Source organism: Arvicola amphibius, chromosome 5, assembly GCF_903992535.2.
Source record: "Arvicola amphibius chromosome 5, mArvAmp1.2, whole genome shotgun sequence".
Lineage (NCBI taxonomy): Eukaryota > Metazoa > Chordata > Mammalia > Rodentia > Cricetidae > Arvicola > Arvicola amphibius.
Genome location: NC_052051.1, coordinates 27,466,285 through 27,491,247, shown reverse-complemented (window position 1 = coordinate 27,491,247; position 24,963 = coordinate 27,466,285). Strand labels below are relative to the sequence as shown.

Genomic DNA, 24,963 nt, shown 5'->3' with positions numbered 1-24,963 from the left:
TAAAAGACAGCTGCCCTACAAGCCAAGTCTCCGCTGTGTGGGCGGTGCATCTTTCATCTACTCGGCGAAGGAATCTGCAAGTCTCTTGGGCCAGCTGTATCTCCTCTCCCCATTTAGTGGCTCTATGCCCATGACCACTTAAACCCATCAGGATCCTGCAGACAGAGGAGCAAAGGAAGGATTACAAGCCAGGATGTTCTTATCGTCTCTGTAATTTTTCTTGAATTTTGAAAATCCATTTTAATCAAGCTGGTTAATTATTTTGGTGTCAGGCAAGAACAACTCTGTAACTTCTGTGTGTGGTTCAATTAAAAACCAGCAAAGTAAGTATTGTTCTTAAACCCATTTCTCACAGCGTAGGGACAGTGATGTGATTCTTCAGAGACAGGAGAGCCAGCCCCTACAGTGCTAGCATGCTGGGGGAGCTGTGGAGGAGCAGATTCCAGCCTTGTCTGTAAGGGAAAATTTCAGAATCTCTGTGGCTACTGCCACGCCTACACAACCATCTTGGCACACACCAATTAAGAAGCAAGATCATCAGAGTCCCTGGTAGCCAAAGTGAAGGAGCATCTAGACGTAGGTGAAATAAACAGTTTTCTGTGCAGCTGCCTATGAGTTCAAGCATAGCACAAAGCCTGGAATAAACAGTGCGGAGCTGGCTGAGCAGGGCAATTGGCAAGAATGTCAACCTTTCCCGGCCACTGCTCTGCCATTATAAAACAGAAATGGCAATAAAAGTTCAATTATTTCTAGAGTCCTTATAAGACACAATGACCTCAGGAGCACAGAACTCTTTGTAAACTAAAAATCAAAACCCCCAAAACCTGAAAGCTAAGAATCCAAACAAACAGGCACAGATTTGTTGCCCATGAGCCAAAACCTCCGCTCTGGTCAAGGCAACTTTGGTCTGTAACTCAAGAAGGTGAAGGTCTGGAGAAAGAAGATGGATGACCTTTGACTTCCGAGAGTGCTCTTTAGACCCCAGTGGACTGGTCACAGGCCAAACTCTCAGGCACTTCCTGCAGAGGTGGCCTTCCAGCAGGACAGTCAACATGCAGCTGTGGCTGTAAACCTCCTCTCTAAGTCACTAGTCTTCAGCAGGAAATAGAGCTAAAGGTGACAGGTCTGTATGTGAAGAGGCACCATGTGACAACATTCAGGCTGAGCACAGCGCGTCCTTCATCCTGATAGGTGATTCCATGCTATGCAAGGCCTGGGCAGTGCAGTCCCTGAATCTTGCATGAATTATGCATCCCTGCTGGCTGTGTTGATTTCCATCTCAGATAGCCATAATGATAGTAATTTTCATTTTCCTTTACTGTTCTGAAGACCATATGGGAGATGTGTACGGAATAAAATGAAGCGAAATTCCACAGATGTAGTTCCGTAGAAGGGACACTGTACAATCCCAGACACATGGAAGGGACGCTGTACCGGGCGGAAGACTCATACTGGGCAGTATGAGCAACAGTGACCAGCAGGAAAAGGCCATGATAGGGAGCTGGCCTTATAGCCTCCAGAGGTGACTTTTGCTCTAGGGAGTGAAGTATGGGACCCCTGCCCCTCAGGTCTGCCTGAGTGTGGTGGGGAGAACCAGTCCTATGTGGGCAGTGGGTCATCAGCTTCCATAGCAGGGTCACCTGAAGAAACCCTTGTTTGTTATGTGAGTGATCCCAACACCCTGTGCTTGTTTTCTCTAGTAACTACACAGAAACCAAGTTTTCACTCAGAGTCCCTGACCTCTCAATGCAATGCTATGTGTTCTGCCTGGCGGCTGGGGCTTCCGGCAGTTTTATGTGTAAAATTATGAACAGCGTCATTTCATTTGGGGGATTTTTGCATCTGTGTATGAGTGACTCCATGCTGCTAGGGGTGGGGTGGGCGGTGGCTAGTCTGGTGTGGCAGGTGTCAAGTGGAATCATACACAGCCACACACCATAGTACATTGTCAAGCTTCTCCCTCCCAGCTGTGGCAGGATCTGAATGATAATGAGCCCTTTGAAGAGGAGATGCTCTGTTTCTTTTTTGGTTTTAGAAACAGTGTCTGAAGAAAGCTAGGGCTTCATCTTTGTGTGAGATAAACAGTTGGAGAAGGCAGCTTTGTTTTTTGATGAGTCGGCACGAAGGGCATATGCTTTGATGAGATCAAATCCGCTGGGAGTGGAACCAGCCAAGGAAGGGTGTCCATCCAAGATCTGGGAAGCAAGCATGTACGAGGTAGCTAGGTAGTGGTTATCCCAAAGCGAGAATATGGAATCATTCTCGCTGATATTCCCAGCCCACCCACCAAACCACCTACATCAGATTCCCAGGAAATTCTCAGCAGGTCTGTGAGAGTCCCGTGTGCCACTGTATCACAGGGAAGAGAAAGCTGCATTTATAGGCAGCTGCTCCCAGAACAGCTGTCACATCCGCACGAGGGAGGCTGCACATCTGGGTAGAACTCGCCTCCCTTACATCCTGACTCAGATCAGCATCAAAGGAAACTTGAGCATACCTAGAGACAACATCCTCCCTCTGTCCACACTAGCCCCACCATGTGCTGAGCACAAAAAGCCAGATACAGGTAGGTCATGTCTCCTGAAGTCCCCAAGGCCACCATCTTTATCCCTGTCACCCCACACCAGGATCCCAAAGATCTCTGAAATATGATTTTCCTCACTGACCTCCCAATAAACCCACTATAAGTCTAAGATATCCTCTATGTCAGAATGCATTTAATACCTGAAGAAATCAATAATAAACCAAAACAAAACAACAACAACAACAACAACAAAAGCAACTTTCTAAGTTGAACCATGGTGAGCTGAGGATCTCTTGTATCACAATTCTTTTCTGAAGCATTTGCCTACAGTGTAGCTGTGGGCAAGGTTTGGACTGGGAAGGCCTTTAGCTTTCCTGATCTTGGCCAGGTTTTCCCACTGCTACCCACCTTGTTCGAGGCTCACACTTGCTGGTGATCATGCTAACAAGAACATCAGCAAAAGCAGCTAGAGCAGCAGCCAGGCAGGACCTGCTCCGGCCAGGTGGCATTCCGTTACTCCTTCACTGAACCCGCTCCCGTCCTTCCCCTTGTCTCTGCAGAGCGAGGCAGGACCATTACTCCTTCACTGAACTTGCTCCCGTCCTTCCCCTTGTCTCTGCAGAGCGACTACTCTAGCGACACGGAGAGTGAGGACAACTTCCTCATGATGCCCCCACGGGACCATCTGGGGCTCAGCGTCTTCTCCATGCTCTGCTGCTTCTGGCCTTTGGGCATCGCGGCCTTCTACTTGTCCCATGAGGTAAGGCCTCTGGTAGCTGGGTATACACACTACAGGGTGATGTTCACGCAAGCTCACCATGACCAAGGATAGCCAAGGAAGCCTGGCCGTTGTCTGCCATGAAGGGTGTCTGCATGTAGTAAGCTGAGATACCTCCAGAGAGTCAAGCAGGGTTGTTAGGTGGCCTTACCTGCTGGTCACTCAGCTTTGTCCTTGTAGAGGTGATACTGGCTTCAGAAACAGAACTGATGACCGAAGCAGCCATCCACCTATCAGAGGACAGATGGCCTTTGGAGGCTTGACCTTAATAAAATGAGACTTGGTGTGTCATTTGTAGGGAACCTGGTCCAGGTTAGAGATACCATTATAAACACTGAACCTAGCCAGAAAGGAGGAAACAGAGTTTGTTTTCATTGGCAAAGGCTCATTGTTGTAAAATATTCATATAACAGAGCCTGGTGTCCAATAGCTCATGGATCCATGGTGTGTGGGAGACCCTAAGGTACCAATTCCCAGCTTATCTTACTATACAGCATCCCACTGGAATGTGTTTCGAAGGTGGTTTTTCCTAGCAAAGAGACAGCTTTTATATTCTTATTCATAAAGGAAAGGCACTTGTGTGCACTAATTAAAGCATGAAATTACCATCGCCACCACCTACCATCCCTGTCCCAACTGGAGCAGGGAGAAAGGCAGCCCAGGGTAGCGCAGAGTGCCAGAAGCCCTAGTGCTCCTGGAAGTTCTTCCGGCGGCAGATGACCCCTGTGGGAGGCCAGGATACCCCTACTGGCTTCCAGGATTCCCAGGCTGAGGCTGCAAACTACTCACTGTCATACTTGAAATAGCCTTTTCCTTGTTTGAACATGGTTTTCCTGCCTGAACCAGCAGTTCCTTCTTGATGGCTTCTGAGTTGATGAAGTTTGACCTGGTGTGGTGAGGAAAGCCCTGCCTAGCTCCATTTTTGGCACCAGCATGGCTCCATCAATGGCCAACTGCCTCCATTTTCTAATATCCTAAGAGGAAGGGTTGAGGGCCTCTTGAGGATCACTGCTTGTTTGCAAAGACTAAGACACAGAGAATTGCTTCAAGACAGAAGGGAGGGTACACTGGACAGGATGTGGGTGGGGGTGGGAGGCATATGGAGTCAGACAAGGAGGGTGGAGCAGGGCCCAGCTCCTGTTTTGTGCTGTTCTTTGGTCTCAATTCTGGATGATAACCACTAAGTGGGTGATCATGGACCCCTAAGGTTATGCTCAGAGCTTGTTCAAGGGCCAGCCCTGGCCTGAAAGGTCTGTCTAGGTGTCTCTTGTGAATGTGCTCTAAGAATGTTACACCCCATGACTGTAATCAACAGTATAAGCTTGTGCGGAAGGTCAGATGCCTGGGCCCAGGCAGCTGTGAGTTGAGGCAGACTCAGATGAGCCTGGCATCCAAAGCTTCCACAGGCACTGCCCATACTGCCGATATGGGCATGTGAGGGTTTGAGAAAGACTTTGTGAGATATTCTTGATGAGTCCAGTCTGCTCCTGCCTATATAAGAAGCACCCTAAATCTGGGTTAGACAGAAAGTCTTACTAATAAAGAGGGGCGGGGCCAAGACAATGACGTGAAAAGAGCCAGCCGCTCACCCAGCAAGCGCATTGTGGATCTAACTCATGAACTGAATATGCTACCAATTGCATCTAGACCCAGGATCCTGCACTTTATATCCATGTCATCCTAGAATAAGAAGAATGAGGTTCATCTGCCCTCCTGGATGCAGGGGCATAGGCAACAACACGTGAAAAACCAGAGCTGAGATCTGACATCAAGTTTTGAAATGGGGCTGGTGTTTTACCTCAGGTTTCACTGGGGGAGGTGTCACCTCTTCCCAGGGTATCAAATACTGGAACCCTAGATAAATGGCGTGGATCAAGAAATGGTGCCCTGTGTGTCCACACCAGAAGCTGCTTTCCTGCGGTGAAGCCCCTGCCTCTTGTAGGCAGGGTGAGTTGTGGCCAGCACCTTTGTCCCAAAGGTGTTACAGCATTCAGAGTCTCATCTCAGAAATCAAGCTGCTTTTTTACATGGTAAGAACTTCCTTAGACTTGAGCCTCAGGATTCAAGGAGTTTAATACCTTTGGTAGTCAAGATGGTTGTTACTGTTCGGCAGGAAATACAAAGTATACCTTCTGTGTATAACTTCTAGTGACTTTCTTTTTTCTTTTTTGGAAGGAAGACTAAAACATTTGCAGTGGGTAGGGGTGGGTCTGTGCTGCTGGAGGAGGAAGAGATGCTCCCAGCTCCTCTCCCTCCTCCCCAGCTTCGCTTTGCACTGCACTCAGAGAATGAGTTCCCTGCTATGGAACTCAGGGCTGTGCTACTGCTGTTTCCATTAGAGCTGTCTGGACGGAGTCCCCTTTGCAGGGCCTGTGTCCAAGTCCTATCTAGATGGGGGCTTCCATACTCAAACGCTTCCCAGAGCCTTCGCCCAGCGCAAAGGCTGCTGTGCACTCTGTTTATGCCTCTGCAACCCAAACTGCAGACAGGGAAGAAATCTCCAGGCCCTTTGAGGAGAGCAGGCAGCTGCCGAGAGGGGAGTGCATGGCACAGACTAGAACAGACACCCTCAGAATCAAGCTCTAAATTGAATCAGAGCTGGCCTGGACATGCTGGCCTGCACACGGCCAGCTGGGACTTCTAATCCTGGGGCCTGGAGGGAGAAGCCCGGTGACTGCTCTCTCTGGAGGTTCTTGGCAGATGTTTTCAAGGCCCAGAGTGCTCAGCTGTGGAGCCTCAGGGGGAGCTACAGCCAAGCACAGTGCTATTCTAAAGACAGGCTCCCCAAGGCTGTGGAACTGGTCCCAAGAAGTCTTTCTGTTATTTCTGTTTGTTTGATTGGTTGGTTTTATTTCTTTTCCTTTCTCACTAAACCTATCTTAGTGTATTCACTGGCAAGTCACCTGTGCCTGCCTATTGTCAAAGCAACTCTCAGGTGACAGAAATACACAGGGCCATTCTGGGAAAGCAAAGCAGGGTGTGCTGATTAAATCAGTCAGTGGTGAGAAAATTGAATCGCTGTTCTGGGTTTATAAACTTGGGCTTTTGGGGTTCTGTCTTTTTCTAAGACAGATCTGAGATCCTTGTATATGGGCATTCCATTCCTGTTTCCTGGTCCACAGCATGTCATCAAAATAACTGCCACACCCCAGATTTTCCAGACAGAGCTAGGACAGAAAGCACAATGGTACCCTGCTGGGCCCCACAGTTGTCCAAGCACTGTGGATCTGCAGGTCAGATGTCAGGTGGCTACAGACAGCAGCCAGGATTCCTAAAGCTGTGAGGTCAGACTAACTGTTTGACAGACAGCAGGAGTAATGGCCACAAGGCACTCACTATGCGCCAGAGACCGCATGCCACCATGCACCCCTGCTAAAACGCTGGTCCCTCTGGGAAGAGAATGCCTTGGGACCACACTTTCCCTCTCCAGCACAGACCTGCTCCTCTGTTGTGAGGCATGGGAACCTCCATTTTGACAAGCTTACTGGCTGGTTTCTTAAGCTCTCAGTGTGAGCCGTCCACCCGACTGACCTCATGAGGACTGGGATCACATATATCTTACTGTGGCTGAGCCTGTGGCCTGCAAACTGGGGGAGAGGGGTCGAGGATAGAGAATCTGGCAAGAAACCTGCCAGACAACATTGTGCCCTGGGCTGTAACAAAGGACTTGGTAAAGATGCACAGTGGGGGCTGGCAAGTGAAGGCTGCGGCCCACTTCATTTTCATGGTGTCATCTGCCCGCCCCCCATGAGAGCCAGCTCAGTAAACCAGCTCACAGAGAAAGGCGTGGACTGCAGATTAAGTGAGAAGCTGGTGTTTCCAAACGACACTAAGGGTAGAAATAAATCTGTTTGCTGAGTAACTGTTGTAAGCCCACGCTTATCTTCTTTAATCCCTCCAATAAGTCTAAAAGTGAAAAATTAATATCTCCATCGAAATGGAAAAAGTTTCAAGGATTAAAACGACTTCCATGTCTCATAAAGGTGGCAAGTATGGGGGCGCAGGAGGCAAAACGCTGGTACTTCTATCCCTTAAGACAGAATCTGCTGCTGCAGAACCCCTTTATTCACACACAAACACATCCAGGATCGTGGGGCTCCCTCCTCAGTCCTCTGCCCCCGCAGCCCACTTGAAGAATGTGTGGCACGGGGATCCCAGGGGAAACATGGTTGTGTTTGACTTTGTGGCCCGGCACTGTGCCTTGGAACAGATGGTGACCTGAAGCTGCAGCTGGACATACTCCCCAGGGGCCTTGGGTCTGGATCTGCACCACAGGCCCTGAGGTCGCATGTGCAAGGTGACTAGTGGAGCATTCTCTTTGAGACATTCATTATGCCCTTGATTTCATTTCATTTCCTGAAATGCTTCTTTCCTTTACTAATGGCAATATTACAGCAATAATTAAATGGGAGATGGAATTTTACGAATTTAGGAATTTTATGAATAATGACCGTTAAGGGAACCAGGAAAATGAAGGGGAAAGAGAACCTTCTTCTCGAGGAACAGGGGTCCTGCAGAGCTGGTCAGCATGTCCTTGGAATGTACCCAGGAGCCTACATTTATTGAACACACGGACTGTGTCAGCCCTGATCCAGGGTACTGTGGTAAACAAGACGGGTCAAACTCCCCCTTCATAGAGTTGGCATTCTGGTGAAGTCAGACAGGGAAAAACAAGAATAAAACCAGAGGATTATGCAGGAGAAAGTTAACATTGCAAATGGGTATGGGCGATAAAAATTAAAGGCGTGGTCACAGAAAGGGCTGCTAAGGAGGTGACATTTCATGACAAAGCCATAGGCCTAAGCCAAGAGGTGCTCTTGAGAAATATCCTTCCTGGCAGAGACAACCAGTGTTGGCTCTGTGATGGGAACCAGTCTGGCACATGTGAAGAATGACCTGGTGTGGCTGAAGCCAGGAGACTACTGTAGGAGAGCTGGAAACCAGGACAGAGAAACAGGTATGGCTGCATAGGTAGACCCAAAAACCTTGATCTGTTAAAATGAGTTAGACTCTGATTTGGGTCTGAGGAGCCATGTGGTTTTACAGGCGAAGGCAGCTGGCAGCAGAGTCCCAAAGTTAAAGGTGTCACCATAATCCAGAAGAAAGCCAGTAGGGCTGGACCACTCCTGCTACCAGGGGTTTTAAAGTAGAGAGACTGGAATGTCTTTTGGAAGAATGACCTCTGAGTTTGCATTGTGACTTGAAGAGACAGGGATGGAGTCCCTGGAGATGGAACATTATGCCGCAGGAAGGCAAGCATGTAAAAGGAGCAGGGTGGGGTCTTGTCTTGGCTTCAGCAAGTGTGTTGGCACAGAAGAGAGGCACATACAGAGCAGGTAGATTGGATGTGTGGTTTGGGGTTCAGGGGAAAGATTGGGTACAAACGTGAGCCAAGACTAAAGCCAAGAACTAAACCTTAAGCATCAGAGGGAGCAGTCAGGAGGTGGGTGGGCACCAGAAAGTCCTCAGGGACTGGAGGGAGGAGGCAGTCTGAGGAGTAGACTCTAGAGGGTGTGAGACAGAACCCTTCCATACCCAGGGAACCATGCCACAGAAAACAGAACAGGAGGCCCTGTGCAGGTACCCAGGAAGGTGCCGTGGGTGCTGGGGCATTCTAGTTTTTGTTCTCTTGTTGGCAACGCACTGAAAACTGGAGCTCTACCCACGCCTATGCTCCGTGCACTTTCTGTAGGGTCTATCACACTTCAGTTAAAAGGATGCACACATGCATGGAAACAGCGGTTGAATGTGGTTGAATATGAACAGTGCAATGGCTTTTGAAGTTTGTTATGAATAAAAATAGAGTAATATTTAATGTTAATTAATAGGGAGTGCATTGAATCTATAGATTTCTTTTGATAGGATTGCCATTTTTTACTATGTTAATTCTGCCTACCCATTACTGTACTCACAAAAGCCTGTGGGATCTCCACAACATTCTTTGGTTCTTTCATCTCTAAGGGGAACTTGCCACCATTTCACTGTTAAGAAAGATCTTTAGGCACTTTGTCTTTAAGTCATGGATGGGTTTCGGGTACATCTGAACATTTTGGACCAATGACAAATAACCTGTGACTGCTCTTCTTTCCTGTGCCGATGTGGCCAGCGTACGGCTGTTAGAAAGCACTGAGCTCCCTTGCGTTTGTAGAACACTCCCTACAGAATTGTTGAGCTTCTCTTTGCCTCATTACCTCTTGTGATTTCTTCATTGAGTTTTGGTGCCATTGGTATGCTGCTTGCAGAGTTCCTTCTTCATTTGTTCGCTGTGGCTGGGTTTGAAACAAATCATCGACTATTTTAACGGTAGGTGAAGTTCAGGGGTAGGAACTTCTGTGCCTAGGAAGGGGTTTTGTTGTCAGGAGGACTTTAAATTAATGGCTTAATTTTTTAATGATGATAAGGCTGGTTGGATTTTTTTTTTCTTCTCACATTAGTTTTGGTAATTGTGTTTTTAAGCTCCTCATAGAGCATTCAATCAGATAATGCCACTTGTGCCTGTGCCTTTGCCTGTGTCTGGACATGTGTGGTTATTAGAACACCGGGACCGGGAGTGGAAGTTTTGGAGGAAGTGCCTTATATGTCAGTTTTTTAACATGAGAAGAAAAGCTGATTTGCCCCTGGGAAGAATGATAGGTTGAAACTGACTTTTTGTCAGTTCCGTACAGATCGTCAATTTCACTAATCTCTTTTAAGATATGAGTTTAGGCTGCTCCTGTCTTCTTTTTGGCTCTAAATAGACAGATATATGAATGGATGGGTAAACAGAAAGACGCAAATGCTTCCTGAAGGCAGTAATGTTACTGTTGGATCCGGCAAGCACTTGTTTGCATGGGCCTCATCTTCCGGTTGACTTGAGCCTCATCCTCTGGTTGACTTGTGCCTCATCCTCACAGCATCTTTGACCCTCCACTTGATAGAGCTAGTGCCCTGCCTGCTTAACTTGTGACTTTTGGGGTTTCCATTCTAGTGAATCTAACGGTGGTAAATCCTCTCAGTTCTGTGTCTTTGAAAATATCCTATTGTCACTTTGATCCCTGCAGGTGTGAACCCCTGGTGTGGAATTCTAGTCAATAACTCCCTCTTCCATGTCTCAACTTCTGCCAAACCATCCCCAGAGTGATATAACCTTGGGTTTGTCTGTTGACGAGTTTTAAGAGTTCTGATTCTGCTTCCTCAGATCAACTAGGCGTTTTCTGTGTTTCACTCATCTTCCCACATTTCTGAGCCTTCTCTTCTTGATCAGTTTCTTGATCACAGCGAGCAGGTATTTTACGGACTTTTCCTAGCAAGGTTCAGTTCCCTTGACCTCCTACTGCTTAGCTCTCTGGTCCTCCATTTCAAAACAGTGACTGATTTTCCACAGCCACCATTTTTTGTGGCTTCTAGACTTAAACTTGTATCTCTCCTGTCCCACACAGTAGCAAAAACACCTTCCTGGGCACCTCTATGGATGACGCAACAGTGCCCTCACACGTCTTGATCATTCTTGTAGTTTCCTGGCTCTCCCTAATCTTGGTCTTATAACCATTCATCTTATTTCTTTGATGCTTGCTAAAATAGCTTTTTATTTTTCTCTATGATATTTTTAGAGACCATCTATGAAAGACTACTAGTCTGCCATTACCCAAAGCAGGAGTCTGTACTTATGTCTCTTTAAATTGTTCAAATGAATAATATCCTCATTTTCCAGTATCAATATTTGAATTTAGACTGGTGAACTCTCATATGGTGGATTTCAATTATCTATGGCTCAAACTCCCATCCCCTTTGGTGCTAATTGAAATTTAAGCTGTGTTGCTTAAATTTGCATGGATAACCGAGTGCAATCTACTGGGGCTGAATCATATAAGAAATTTGGCAATCCCTGGTGCTTCTCATTCAAAAGCCAAGGAAGAAAAAGTTCAATAATACAGAGAAACACCAAGCCAGTTCTGGCCCCTTGTGCCTGCTCACTCAATGCAGTTGTTTGTAGCAGATGTAGAGATCTAAGTACAGTGTCACCTAAGGGTGTCAGACATAGTTGAGCAGGGCTGGCTACAGCAAAGAGCGAATCCAGCCGCCCGGGTGCTCTGAGTGAATGCCTTTATTGGAACACTTTATTGGAACAATGGGCAGACAGCACTCACACCACTGGGGCCTCATGAGCTTTAGAGGCAGAGCCAGTGTGTTCTCTAAACTGTTCTCCAGGAAGGAGTAGGCTGTTGTGGTCAGGTGAAACTATTCCTAAATGAGCTAATCCCTTGGCCCTCCAGTTCCTTCCCAGAAATAAGACAGAGGTGATTAAAGTAGGAGGCTGACCTGAGAAGGCACACTTTATGTAGTAGAAAGCCGACTGACTACAAGCTAAGAAGACAGAGTGGGACCTGAGAGCCCTCTAGACAAACTAGAATTGTCTCTAATGGGCACAGCATTTAAAGCCAGGGGGGATTCTCCTGCAAGCACAGCATCAAGCAGCAGTGGAGAGAAACAGAGTTTGCTGACATTGTCTTACCCAGTGTGTCTTTTTCATGGGGAAAAGAGTGGAGACCCTGGTCAGGCACTGCCGAGCACTGCTGGAGATGAATGCTGAGAGCCAGCCGCCTGGGTTGTTAGCACCTCACCTCACTCCATGGTGCTCCTTTAGACTACTAGGATTATTTACCTTGGACTCTCTCCATCATCTAAACCAAAACTGACAGGCTGTTTTCAGAAACTATCACCTATTTGCCTTTCTCTTAAGTTAAAAAAAAAAAAAAAAAAAAAAAAGGACGTATGTATACATTGACCTCTCTAAGCCCGGGCACAAAGACAGGCTTAGAAATATTTATTATTTCTTATTGTTCAATATTGTGGCTTAGAACTTGTGAATCACGTGAATCTGGAGGCCATCGGCTTCCCACACTGGATGGTATACGTAACAGTCACAGGTCTTCGGGTGCAATGCCCTTTGCACTTCTGCCTCTTCTGACCTCGAGTTTATTACTCTTCAATGTCACTAGGTTTAGAGTAAATTGGATCCTATGGCTGAATGCACCCCATAAGCGCTAGCTGATTTCATCAGCTCAAGCTTTAATTTTGCACCTGAGAGCCACAGCTCTCCAGGCAGAGAGTTGGGGGGGATTGTCTTCTGAGAGCTAGGAGATTGCTGTAATGGGAAGAGAAAGTACCCCAGCTCTGAGAGAGTTGGGGAACAGGAGACAGGGCCACACCCTTGCTGACAAGGACAGAGTAGATGGAAAGACTTGGTTACCTCAGTGTTCCCAGGCAAGTGATACAAGAGCACAGGGGACAGTGAGGGAGCTGCGGTGACCTGTAAACACAGGCCGAATCAAGGACAGCACTGCTGCTTCATTGAAAAGCCCAACAGAGGAGACAGTGTGTCAGGTGGACATGTCATACCTGCATCAAGAGACTGCATTCAACTCAACAGGCATCAACTGTGAGCCCTCTCCTGACTCCCCTCTCTCTCTCCCTCTCTGCTTTTCTTCCTGCCTCTCTCTCCCCTCCCCTATCTCTATCTGTGTTCCCATATGAATATTTAATATGCTGATTGTAGCATCTAAGAGTCATTTTTGCAACTTCTGAATTTAAACAATTCCACATAAATATTAATGACCTGACACAGTCAAGACAGATCAGATTTCTGATTTCCACCTCTTTCCATGGAATCTATGCTGTAGATGAGTCACTGATTTAAAAAAAAAAAAAACAAAAAACTTGTTTGGATAAATAAGTGAACAAATCCCGTCTGTTTTCCCCTGTGGCGTGTTGAATGGATTTTTTTTTCAGTTGTGGGAAAGCTTTGTCTGGATAATTAGTGTTGATTTTGTGATTAGTGGTGTATAGTAGAGAATGATGTGAGTTGACTGTTGAAAGCACCGTTGGTGCTCTGTGGACACTTTGGCACCTAGATGTGAAATCTAAGTGTGTTCCTGTGTTCTTCTGTCTAGGCTTAGGGCTTGCTCGGAGTATGTTTCCAATGTGTGATGCTTTCTGATAAATGGTGTCACTGAAGCTATTAATTAGGGTGGAGCAGACCTCCAGCAGCAGAGTGCTCACATACCTCTTTTGCATCTCTTTGAACACTGAGCCCTCTAGATGGGGGTTTTGACACCATGGTGGCGCAATGCCAGAAGCTGCTGGTTGGAAGATAGTATTGTTAGCGGTTTCTGAGAGAGCTAAATCCTGTTTAGACAGAGCCTGGGGGCACATTTTCTTTAAGAAATGCTCTGGTTGGCCATAACCTCCCCACAGTGTCTTCATAAGTATTGGGTTCCAATGCCAACATTCAGTGGCCTAGGTCTGGTCTCAAGGCTCTGTCTGTATCCAGGGACATGACTGTGATTCTGTGAACTGTGGATAGATATTCTTGCCTTCTAAGCTGGTGTGATCACCAGGACTGGCCGATCTTGCAGCAGGTGATGACTCACAAACATGGTTTTACAGAAGCCATTTTGTCATGAAATTTCAATTTTATGTTATGCTAGCCAATTAATATTCTCTCTAGTAGGTAAACCCACATGAATAATGCAGAAGCAATATAAAACACTAGCAATGTTATCTTCTAAATCCAACCCTAGAGAGAAGATCTGTCTCCCACCCTAGGACCAGCTTTAAATGGGAACACTTGAAGGTGTTCACATTCAACCCCCCCCACACACACACACACACAGGAGTTAAGAAACTCAGGAAAGAGACCCAAACATATCACAGTTGGCAGAAACTTACAGGAACTTAAGCGAACCTTTTATGAGTGAGCCACTGATTAAGAGGCCACAGAAACCACGTTTCCTTGTGGTAGGAGAAGCTTTCGGGCTTTCACGAGGCACAGATGTCTCTCAGTGGCCAGGTGACTGTTCAGAGAGACTAGGATAAGAGCAGCAGTTAGGAGACAGAGATTGCCAGCAGTGGTGATAATACAAATCCTGCTCTCTTAACTACTCCCAAATCTGTGAATTGAAGCTAAGGTCGGGGCTGGGGAGACGACTCAGGCAAGTGCTTGCAAACCTGAGGACCTGAGTTTGAATCCTCAACACCCACATAAAGAGCCAGGCAAAGAATGGTTGTCTGGATTACACACATGCATGCTGACACACAGGAATATATCATATCCATTCACACGCGTACACACATGCACACATGTGCATGCCTGTGCTTGCCCACAAAAGCTACAGTCATATCCTTGTAAAAACAACTAGGTTTTTACACGATTTTGTTGCTGGATTTTGGGGTTAGCGTTTCTGGGTTCTTGATCTCTTATTCAAGGAAATTAATTAATGAAAGTCCACACAGATTTGCAGAAGTGTCAGGAAGCTTTACCTAAGGCAGCAATGGGAAAACTTCAAACACACTGCAAAGGGAGCAGAAACCATGCGAGCAAAAATATTTAAGCCCTCCAGTTATTGTTTAGGGCTTTTTATGGGGTTCAAGAGAAGGAGTTTATTTACTAGTAGGGTGTAATGAGGGTTGTTCTCTGTTCTGACTAATAAGTTAGTCATATAATCTTTTTTAGTGAGCCTATTTCTCCTGATAATGCATCTGACTTTAATGATAAGCTTGCCAAATTGTATATAGATATAAAATGATAAATAAAGAATTATACCTATAAGTTTACTTCAGGACACAGGTTTTGCCTTACTGCCCCATGTACCCAAAACCAGTTCAGGCAGGATCCTACCTTTCTTACCCTGTATCAGGATGTATTGGGAATACATTTGAATAGAAACAGGCCAAACTTGATGGCTATTAAGGGGAGGAGAAGTTTATCCAAGGGCTCAGAAAGGGGTGTACCAATGGTATGATGCAGGTGGGGGTCCAAGGTTGCTGGGTATACTTTTCACAGAAGGAGAAAGTGGGCATAGTACTTCTGGTAATAGGCTACCAATTTCATTGATTGTAAAGGGGAGGCAGTACATAGTCCGAACCAAGTACAGTCCCAAATTACTGAACTATTCCCTATGCTTGTCTGCCTTGATTTGAGTTAAGAACATTTTGAGTTAATATGATGGAAGACAACCATATTTCAAAGACCCTATGTTAGCTCACATGGCATTGTATGTATGTCAATCACATGGCCACCTGCCAACCTGTGCTGAAAAATGCCCAGCAAGAGCTTGTACTCAGGCTCAGCACTCCTTAGCATGAAAGGTACCCACTCTGAGCAGTGCCTTCTTGCCTCCTGGCTTAGCTTCAGTGTCTTCCAGCATTTGAGAGTTATGAGGATCCCAGATACAGAGCCTTAGCAAATTTTGAATTTTAAGCTGACAAACCATCTCAGGCATGTGCTGTGATCTAAACATGCTGTCGTACCCTCATACCCTCTACCTCCATTTATCTGTCATCCTTAAGGCAGGACACTCAACTTGCAGCCTGTCCAGACACTGTATCAAGGAGCAAGGGCTTCCTGAAGCCCACCTTAAACATTCGCTAAGGTTGGTCTCTGTGCATATCACCTAAGCTTTGTGTCTAAGCCTAATGAATACTGAGTCCTTTTGTATCTTTTACTTTGTTTTATAGTTGCTGTTGTGTGTTGAGGCAGGGTCCAAATGTATAATATGACTGGCCTGGACCTCTGTATGGAGACCTGGCTGACCTCAGACTCACCTGCCTCTGCCTCTGGGATTAAAGGTGACACTGCCACACCTAGAAACCTACCTTTCCTCTAAGACAGTGTCTTACTCTGTATCCCAGGCTAATCTTGAAGTTGCTATGTAGCCCATGATACTTCTAACTTGCAGGCAGTCATCCTGCCCCAGCTACCCAAGTGCTAGAATTATATTTATGCAGCATTACACACGGTCCTAAACTCTGCATTCCCAAGATCATGTTGAGTACCTTGGGCCTGATCCCAGTGAGCGTGCACGGTGTTCTGTACTCTTTGAGAAGTGTCCCACAGAGTGTGAAGAACAAAAAGAATCTTCTAGAGGACGAATCCCTTTTCTATGCAACAATTCAGGAAGGCACGTCCACGGACAACAGGGGCGCATTCACCCATGACCCACTTTACCCATGGGGCATCATACACAAAGGAGCCGAGCAGCAACCAGCTAGACTTCGCGTTGTATCTCTAGCTCTGAGTCTGTAGTTGTGTCCTTGAGTCGCATACACCTCCACATAGTTAGCTCAGATTCATGCACTGCCTGACTGCCCTGGACCTTCGGTTGTTTTTCTAAGGCAATTGGAAAGTTGTCTTGCAATTAATTAATTGCCTATAGTAGGGTGTGATCTATTATGAATGAATGCTGAGACATGAGGGAGAACAGCCCATAGTCCGCTGATGAGGGAAGAGGGGAAGACAGTCTTGTGCTGTGTTCCCTCAAGTACTTGTGTCTGTACCCGAAGCCTGTGTTTCTTCCCCGGGTAGAGAGGAAAAGCTACAGGAAAGGAGGCTGCTTCCGACATCTGGAGAAAAGAAAAGGTCTCCATCTTCCTCAGATGCCTCCTGGCTCTACATTTGCAGGCAGGGGTGGAGCTGTCATATTTTTCAGGTCAGGGCTGTTCATGCCAGTGTGGCCTAGACGTGGTTCCTGGTGAGCCATATGGAATCTGTTCACTTCCTCGAAGCTGGTGATGCTCAAGCTATTCGCTAGGTGAGTTCCCGTCATCTGCTGATGGAACTGACGTTTATCTACAGAGAAAACTCCACAATGCTGCACCTGTCGTCCTATTCCTCAAGCCAGGACCTTTGAGGGACTAGGTTCTCACGCGCAAACCTCTTTTCAGAGCCATTAAGTTAGTGTTCCAATGTGTGATGCTTTCTGATAAATGGTGTCACTGAAGCTATTAATTAGGGCGGAGCGGGCCTCCAGCAGCAGAGTGCTCACATACCTCTTTTGCATCTCTTTGAACACTGAGCCCTCTAGATGGGGGTTTTGGCACCATGATGGTGCAATGCCAGAAGCTGAAGTGCCAAAACCCTGTTTTCAGCACTCTCCGTTTCTAGTGTGTCTTCCAAAGTCAACAAATACCTGGGGTAGAGAGGCTGCCATCATCCAAAAACACAGAGATGCCCTCAGCTTCCTCTGGTCCCCAGGCAGACCTTAGAACCTGATGTTTCAGTCCAGGCCTAGCTATCCTCACACCTCATTCCATGGAGCTCAGTTCCTCTAGTATACCAGTGCCCCTACGCCAGACTCGCATGGAAGTCATCCCACCTCTCCCGGAGCCCCTCCCTTCCCTGCTGCCTGCCCTCCCACCTTCAGCTTCCACGTCACTCATGACTGTTATGCAGGGTGCTGCCCTGACCTCTCCCTCATAGCCAGGCTGTGTTAGCTTGCCGTTATTGCAGCAAAAACACCTTAGGCAATAACCTGAGAAAAGAAAGAGTCGCTGTGGTTCATGGTTTCAGAGGTTTCAGCCAGTGGCCCATTGGCTTGTTGTTTTGGGGGTTTGTGGCAGATTTTGTGCAACTCCTATGTTTCTGCTTCCTCCTATGTTAAAACTTCCCAGTTTGGATTGAAACTTCTTAAAAATAGAACGTGAAAAGGGCAGTGGAATAGCACGATATCCTAAGGGAAAGTGAAACACCCCATCCTACAGGGACGCCCATTAAGACCGGAAGCAAACAACTCAAAATAGCTTCAGAAGTCCCCGAAACCGACCAGGTTCACTAGGCCCCTCCTTCTTGAATAAAAAACTGCTGAGAGTTATTCTCAGACAAGCTGAGTTTCTCAGAAGAGGCTCACATTAAGCAGCATGGAAGAAGGAGCAGAGACCAGCCCAACTGCTTACAGGAAACAACAACCAACCAAGCTTCATTAAAGAGGTGCAGACCAGCTGAGCCACTGAAAAGGAAGACTCTCCAACCTGTTGAGCTGGCGGCAGACTGTGCCATGTGCTCCAGATTTCCAGCTCTTGTGATCTGTCTCCTACTAGGGTCAGCTTTGGTGGTGCAGCTGTCTTTGAGTCATTTCTGTTCCTGTAAGTAACCCCTCACCCACATCCCTATAAGTAGCTCCAGTAAAGCTCATTGTTCCACCATGTTGGACTGGTGGTGTTCACGTTTTGGTCTGACCTCGGTTTCCTATCTAGGATGATGTATTTACTCACATCTCCCCAGGAACTGTGTCACACAACAGTAAGAAGCAAAAGACACACAAAGACGAAGGTGCTGGGTCTCCTACCTCCTTCCAGGGGCATACCCCTAGGCCCCAGCTCTTAAAGGTTCTAGCACTTCCAGAAGCACCAGTGAGAATTGAGCCCTTACCACTTGAGTCTTCAGGGAACAATTCAGATTATGGTACAGGCTGTGACCCCAGGTGGTCCCTTGAGGTAACCTGGCTCTTTCGCCTTATTCCCCTCAAGGTACCAGCTTCATTGTGTGGAGCAGCTACGGCTCAGGAATCATAGAGATTCCCACAAGACCCATCTTCCTGTCAGCATCAGACACAATCCCAAAGGTTGAACAACCTGTCGTTCAGGTAGACTAAAACACAGATCTCACACAGCATTGCTTCTGGCTTGAAAGGGCATGTGGTAACAAGAGTTTTCTTCCTGCGTCCTGTTCACAACACAACTGCCAACAGTGACATAACCACTTCATGGCAAGCAAGAAAACGGCATCCTGATGAACGAGACTTAACTTATCACAGATCCTACAGGCCCACGCTCTGTTAAATGCAGACAGTTTGGCTTCTCTCCACACTCCCATCAGAGGCTTTCCTGAGACTGGCCAGTCTGTTCTAACCCTCCCTCCTACACACACTCACAAAACAAATGCATACTGTAATTTTTTTAAGTTCCATCTAGATCCAAATTCTCTGACCTCTACACAAATGCTATGTTATGCTCACTCACACATACTTAGGTAAGTGAATAGGATTTTAAAAAAATATAGTAAAGCCCTTTGATATTTCTTATCACAAACTTGGGGACATGCAGGCCACACAGCAGTCTGCATATTTCACAACAAACAGTCCCCTTTTTCAGTAGAGGGGGATGTACTGATGCGGATTGGAAGGGGGATTGTGTCCTCAACTTTCAGAAAGGACTGCTCAATGTAGTAATGTCCAGTTGAGAATATTGTGGTGGTCCCCACCCACCCAGACATCCAAGGCACCCTGTTTTGAAGCAGGGGAGGAAATAATTCTACCCTCGTTTTCCATGGCACGTTGCATCCCAAGCCCAAAGGCTAACAGCCGACTTTGGCAACAAGGCTTAAAGCAGACTTGGCACAACCTTTCATTAACCTGAGGAAGGATTAATTTTATTCCTCAGTAGCTAAACAGAATTGGAAAGCTGGGGGACAGGCTTCAACAGAACCACCTCAGACACATTTCTAAATATAGCTTACCTTAGACATATCCTTTCTCAAATCCAGCCCAGAATGGTAATTGTTCTTCAGCCTAAGCAGCAAGTGGGGTTCAGCTCTCAGCAACCTGAGGTCTGAGGAAGGCCCTGATGAAGACAGCAGAGTGGACACTCAGGAACATTACTGTGTCATGTGGGGACTGAGTGGGTGCCTTAGCCACACTTACAGGTACCAAGTGCCACATTAATCTATAGTTCGGAAGTCCTTCCTCACAACTGAGAAGAGAAAGGGAGGAATTCCCTACAAAGGAACTGAGTCTCCAGGGGATCCTATATGACCTCTGTGGGTCTTGTACATACAGAGTGTACACATATACATACATACATACATACAGACAGACAGACAGACAGACATTCATATATGTTAAATAAAAATAAGAAAATCTTGAAATCAGAAGGGACTAACTTGTTAAAAGCTTCTTTTTTCAAATTTTCTGCTCATATTAGTTGTAAAGATGATTTCAGGAAGCCAATTAGAAGAATTTGAGGAAATACACTCTGACACCAGAAGCTAAGACTAAAATAATTCAGTCAGAAGATTTAAATGAATGGTCAATTATACAGGAGAAATGGATTCTAGCTTCCATCCTCTTGAAAAGTGCTCATAATATAAATCTGACTAAAGCCTTAATCATTAACACCTTGCTGTCAAAGTAGAAATCCTGATTTGCCTGTGTAGATGCTCAAAGTATATTTAAAATATTTATCATGTGTAAATTAATGCAATTGGTGGGTTAGGGAATTAGATGAACTGAGTTTAATAATACCTCCTAGCTGGGATCAAGAGTGGGGAAAAGTCCTGAATTGTCAAATATTTTGGTATAACATTATTGCTTTCAAGTACTTCTACTCCTTTGCAATTAGCTTATATGTCAAGGGGTTCTTTGAGAGGCTTGCTTTAATAACTGAAAACCTCAAGTTGAAAGGAATTGCTGATTTACACACATTTATCAAAATCTTTAAAGCTTTTCATACCTGAAAACGCTTAGGCACTTTCCTTGCTGGGATTTGAACCTCCCTCCCTGTAGTTGGTCCACATGACTTTTCTACATCGCCATGGCCTGCCTTGCCAATGTGATGTACTTTTCTATTTCTCCTGCCCTAAAAGCTGTTTAATGAACCCAGAAGTATTATTCTAATATCACAGATTAAACTGAGAGTTTGTGGTGTCTGAAGCCACATGGCAGTGAGGTGTGACCTGGAGCCAGCCCACATGCTGTGTTTGAATGTGAAATGCCCGTGTAAGTTCATGTGTTTGAACACTTGACTTCCAGGTGTAGATGCTGGTTTTGGAAGGCTGTAGAGCCTTTAGGAGAGAGGATTTCTCGGGAAGGTATGTCATGGCCTATGTGCTGGTGAAGCGAGCTGGAGGCTTTAAGGCCAAGCCCTACCCTTTATCTACTCTATGTTTCCAGGACTGCAAACAGATGAACCAGGGCCAGTCACCTGACACCCGAACTCTCTGCTTTCCCAGCCGTAGTAGAGCTCCCTTCTTAAACAGTGAGCTACCACAGAGCCTTCTTTCCTCCAGCGATCATTGTCAGGTACTTTGCGTCAGCAATGGCAAAAGTAACTAATACTCGAGGGCTTTGTCCCTTAGGTTCTGCCCTGTCCTCCACTCCTTTACACCAGTACTCCCTGCCATAAGAGCATTCACTTTTCTGTAATTGCTGGACATCCCCATGTGGTCAGTGAGACTTTGAAGGAGTATGGGGGTGTGAGAACTTCATGCTATACCCACTGCATCTGCCTCATGGGCCTGGGAGTTTATACCTTCTAGGTTCTAGGTCTACCCCGGGTCCTGTCCATATAGATATAAATATAGATAGATGATAGATAGATAGATAGATAGATAGATAGATAGATAGATAGACAGACAGACAGACAGACAGATACATACATACATACATACATGCATGCATGCATGCATGCATGCATGCATACATAGAGGATTTATTAGAATGATATATAGGCTATAGTCCAGCTAATCCAACAATCGCTGCCTATGAATGGCAGGTCCAAGGACCCAGTAGTTGCTCAGTTCACGAGCCTGGATGTCTCAGTTGGTCTTCACTATATGCCAGAATCCTGAAGAAGTAGGCTCTAATGCCAATTTAGGAATGAGCTTGCTAGTAAGGCGAAAGCAATCAGTCAAAGAGCGAAGACTCCCTTTCTCAATGTGCTTATCTAGACTTCCATCAGAAGGTGTGGCCCAGATTAGAGGTGAGTCTTCTCACCTCTAAAGAGCTGGTTTAAAGGTGTCTTCCCACTTCAAAGGTCCAGATTAGAAGTGGGTCTCCCCACAAATTAAACAAAAATACCTCACAGCTGTCTGTGTTCCACCGGTTTGGGGATTTAGTTAATTCCAGGTGTAGTCAAGTTGACAACCAAGAATATCCATTACACCTTCTTTGGCGGGACAGCAGCGCTGGTGTCTTAGTAATGGATGTTTACTGGGGTCATAGGCAATGCCTAGCTTCGGCTTTGACCTGGATGCCTCCTCCTTCTCCAAGCCTAGGGAAAAACATACGTGACTCCCTCCAGTATCATTTCATTTGTATTTTAAGAAATAAAATTCGCCTGAGGATCAAAAAAAGTAAAACAGCCACACTGTCCAGCCTTATAAACCAGGCAACAATAACATACACCTTTAATCTCAGTAGCCACACTAGCTTTCCATAGAAACCAGGCGGTAGTAGTGCGTGCCTTTAATCACCGAACTAGAGAGGATTATAAAACGGGAGGAGACAGCTCTCAGACACAGTCTCATTCTGAGATTCCTAGAGGCAGGATCACCATTTCAGACTTCAGACTGAGGAAGTAAGAGCCAGTGGCTGGCTGCTCTGCTTTTCACATCTTCAGATCAAACTCCAATTTCTGTCTCTGAGTTTTTATTAATCATGTGTCAACTCCCATAACAGAGGGATTAAAGGAGACTCCAGAACAGAGGGCCTGGAAGACGCCCAACGATGGGGGCCCTAAAGGTGTCCAAAGATGGAAGATCTGGGAAGTACCCCAGGATGCTGGGTCTGAGAAATGTCCCAGAAGGAAATACCTAGGAGGTGCCCCATGACAGAGGACTGAGGAGGTGGTCCAGATGGAGGATCCGGGCAGTGCCCGAAGATGACAAATGTGAGGGGTGCCCCAGCATGGCAGGTCTGAGAGACTTCCTGTGATGAAAGACATGAGGTATACGTCATGAGGGTGGGCCTGATAAGGGTCTGATGGTGGAGGTCCTAAGAAACTGCGGGATGGGGCGCTTGAGAGACCGAGGAACGCCGCAGAACAGAAGGTTTGAAAACATTCTCCAGGATAGAGAGCCCAAGGGAACTCACAAAGGAGGACTTAAGGGCAGACTAATGATGGAGGGTGTAAGGTGATCTCCCCCGCCCCCCGCCAAACTGGATCACTGGAGGGGTGCTTGCAGTATCGTGGGAGTCAAAACAACAGGTCTGGTACCGACTATATAGGACGGTAGAATTGCGATGCTGTGGCCTCACACCGCTCTCCTGTAGTTGGTGGTGGACTCCCACGTTGCTCTTTGGCTTGTTCTTCAGCCAGTTCACAAAGCTCCCCAAGAGAAGAAAACACCCCCACAGCAGTGCCTTCACTGCCTTCACATGTGATCCTCCCCTTCTGAAGCTAAAGGAAGGCTGTTCTGTATTAAATCGCTCCTTCCCGCAGGTCACAGTGCTAATGCCCTCCGCATAGCCACACTAATGGAATGCTTTACACACCAGAAACAGCCACTGTGACCTCTTCTTCGTACTGGTAGAGTCTTTCATTTTCTGTCTCATTCTTCTCACCTCGATGCTGGCAGCTGCCTCTCTTCTTCCTTGATTTCTTTCTCCTTTCCTCCCCTCCTCTTGCTCCATTGCCCCTCCTCCCTCTCCTCTTTTCCTCTCCTCCTAGTCTTCTTATGCTCTTTCAGTTTTTTAACTCCTGTTTCCAGGCCATCTTCTATGATGAGTTTCCTCAATTGCAGCAACAACAAGAAAACAAGCAAGAAATGTCATCTGATACGTGAAGGAATGAAAAACCACTTGTTTTCACCCAGCTGTGGCCTCTGTGAACCCTCTGATTCTCTGATGAGGAAACGGAGGTCTGGGGAACAAATGGGAGGTGAGAGTATTCCCAGGCCCAGATGGCAGGGGTGAGGTTCTTTAGTTTGAAGCCTGCTCAAACACTTAGGGGAAGGCTGTGGGGCTCATCTGCTTTAGTAATGGGAAATGAGTCTGGATCCACTCTGGCCATGTGACTCGTAGAACCTGCTGCCACTCTTGACCGTGATGGTCTCAGGGATTCTTCCATCAGAGTGTGAAAGAAAGATCTGGCCAGTGATGGGGCCACAACAGCCCTCAGTGCACAGCCACCCAGCTGTCACTCCTGCCATAGCTTAGTCTCTTCTTTCTAAACCGCTCTCAGACATGGAGCAGGCAGTCACTCAGAAGGCACTAAGCAAGTCTCTCTAAATTCACCTGTGTTTGAGATGTCATAAGAAAAACAGGACAGAAGTGGATGCTCATACTAGATCTCCAGCAGAACTCACCTAGGGGGCCAGTCTGAGGGATGTGAAACAGAGGGACAGGGCCCTGGTCAGCAAGAGTTGTCAACCACAAAATTTTATTTCTTCCAAGGATTCTTCTTACTGCAATGAGAAAAGGGTAGTGGGAGCATTAAGACTTCCCAAGTGGCAGCCATACAGTGCAAAGCAAAGTAGGGCTATGGAGCCAGAAAATAGAAAAGCCTTCCCTTTCCCCATCTTCTCCCATCACCACACCCACACATTTGTTCTTAGGTGATTCCCATGGAACAAGCTAGTGTGACACCAACCAGATCAGGCGTTTGGTGCACCCCACACATGAGCACACATATACCTTATCCAAACACTGTGCTTATTTTTTACATTGTTAAATACAATCGATGTCATGAACAGCTGCTGTAATTTGAATGTATCTCTCCAATGTCCTTATATTGGGAACTTAATCTCCAGTCGTGTGTTAAAAGGGATTAATTAGTGTTGTTAATTAGATAAGGTCAGTAGAAGTGGTCCCATGGTGGTGTTGGTGGTTTCCTAAGAAGAGAAACCTAAAATGCATATTTGTTCTTTCACCATGTGATGCCTTTGGACATGTTATAATGCAGCAGAAGGTCCTACCCAGATGCTAAGCATATGCCATTCCTTGTTCTCCAAGTTCCCAACCTCCCAAACTGAGTTTACTTCTCTTTATAAATTGCTTGCTCTCAGCTATTCTGAGATACACAACAGAACACAGAATAAGCTAATAGTATAACCCTTACTAACTGTAGTACTTTATTCTGTGAGACTCCACTGATAAAAGAGAAGTTTTTTTTCCAATAGTGACTAGAACAT

The 24,963-nt window shown here is 46.3% G+C and overlaps 1 protein-coding gene across 1 annotated transcript in view; it reads left to right on the top strand.

Moving 5' to 3' along the window:
* Positions 1 to 24,963, top strand: part of Syndig1 (synapse differentiation inducing 1) — a 91,712-nt gene that overhangs the window by 28,100 nt on the left and 38,649 nt on the right. The window contains exon 2 of the mRNA XM_038329216.1: positions 3,147 to 3,284. Coding sequence (XP_038185144.1) covers positions 3,147 to 3,284 — 138 coding nt within the window. The remainder of the gene's footprint in view (positions 1 to 3,146; positions 3,285 to 24,963) is intronic.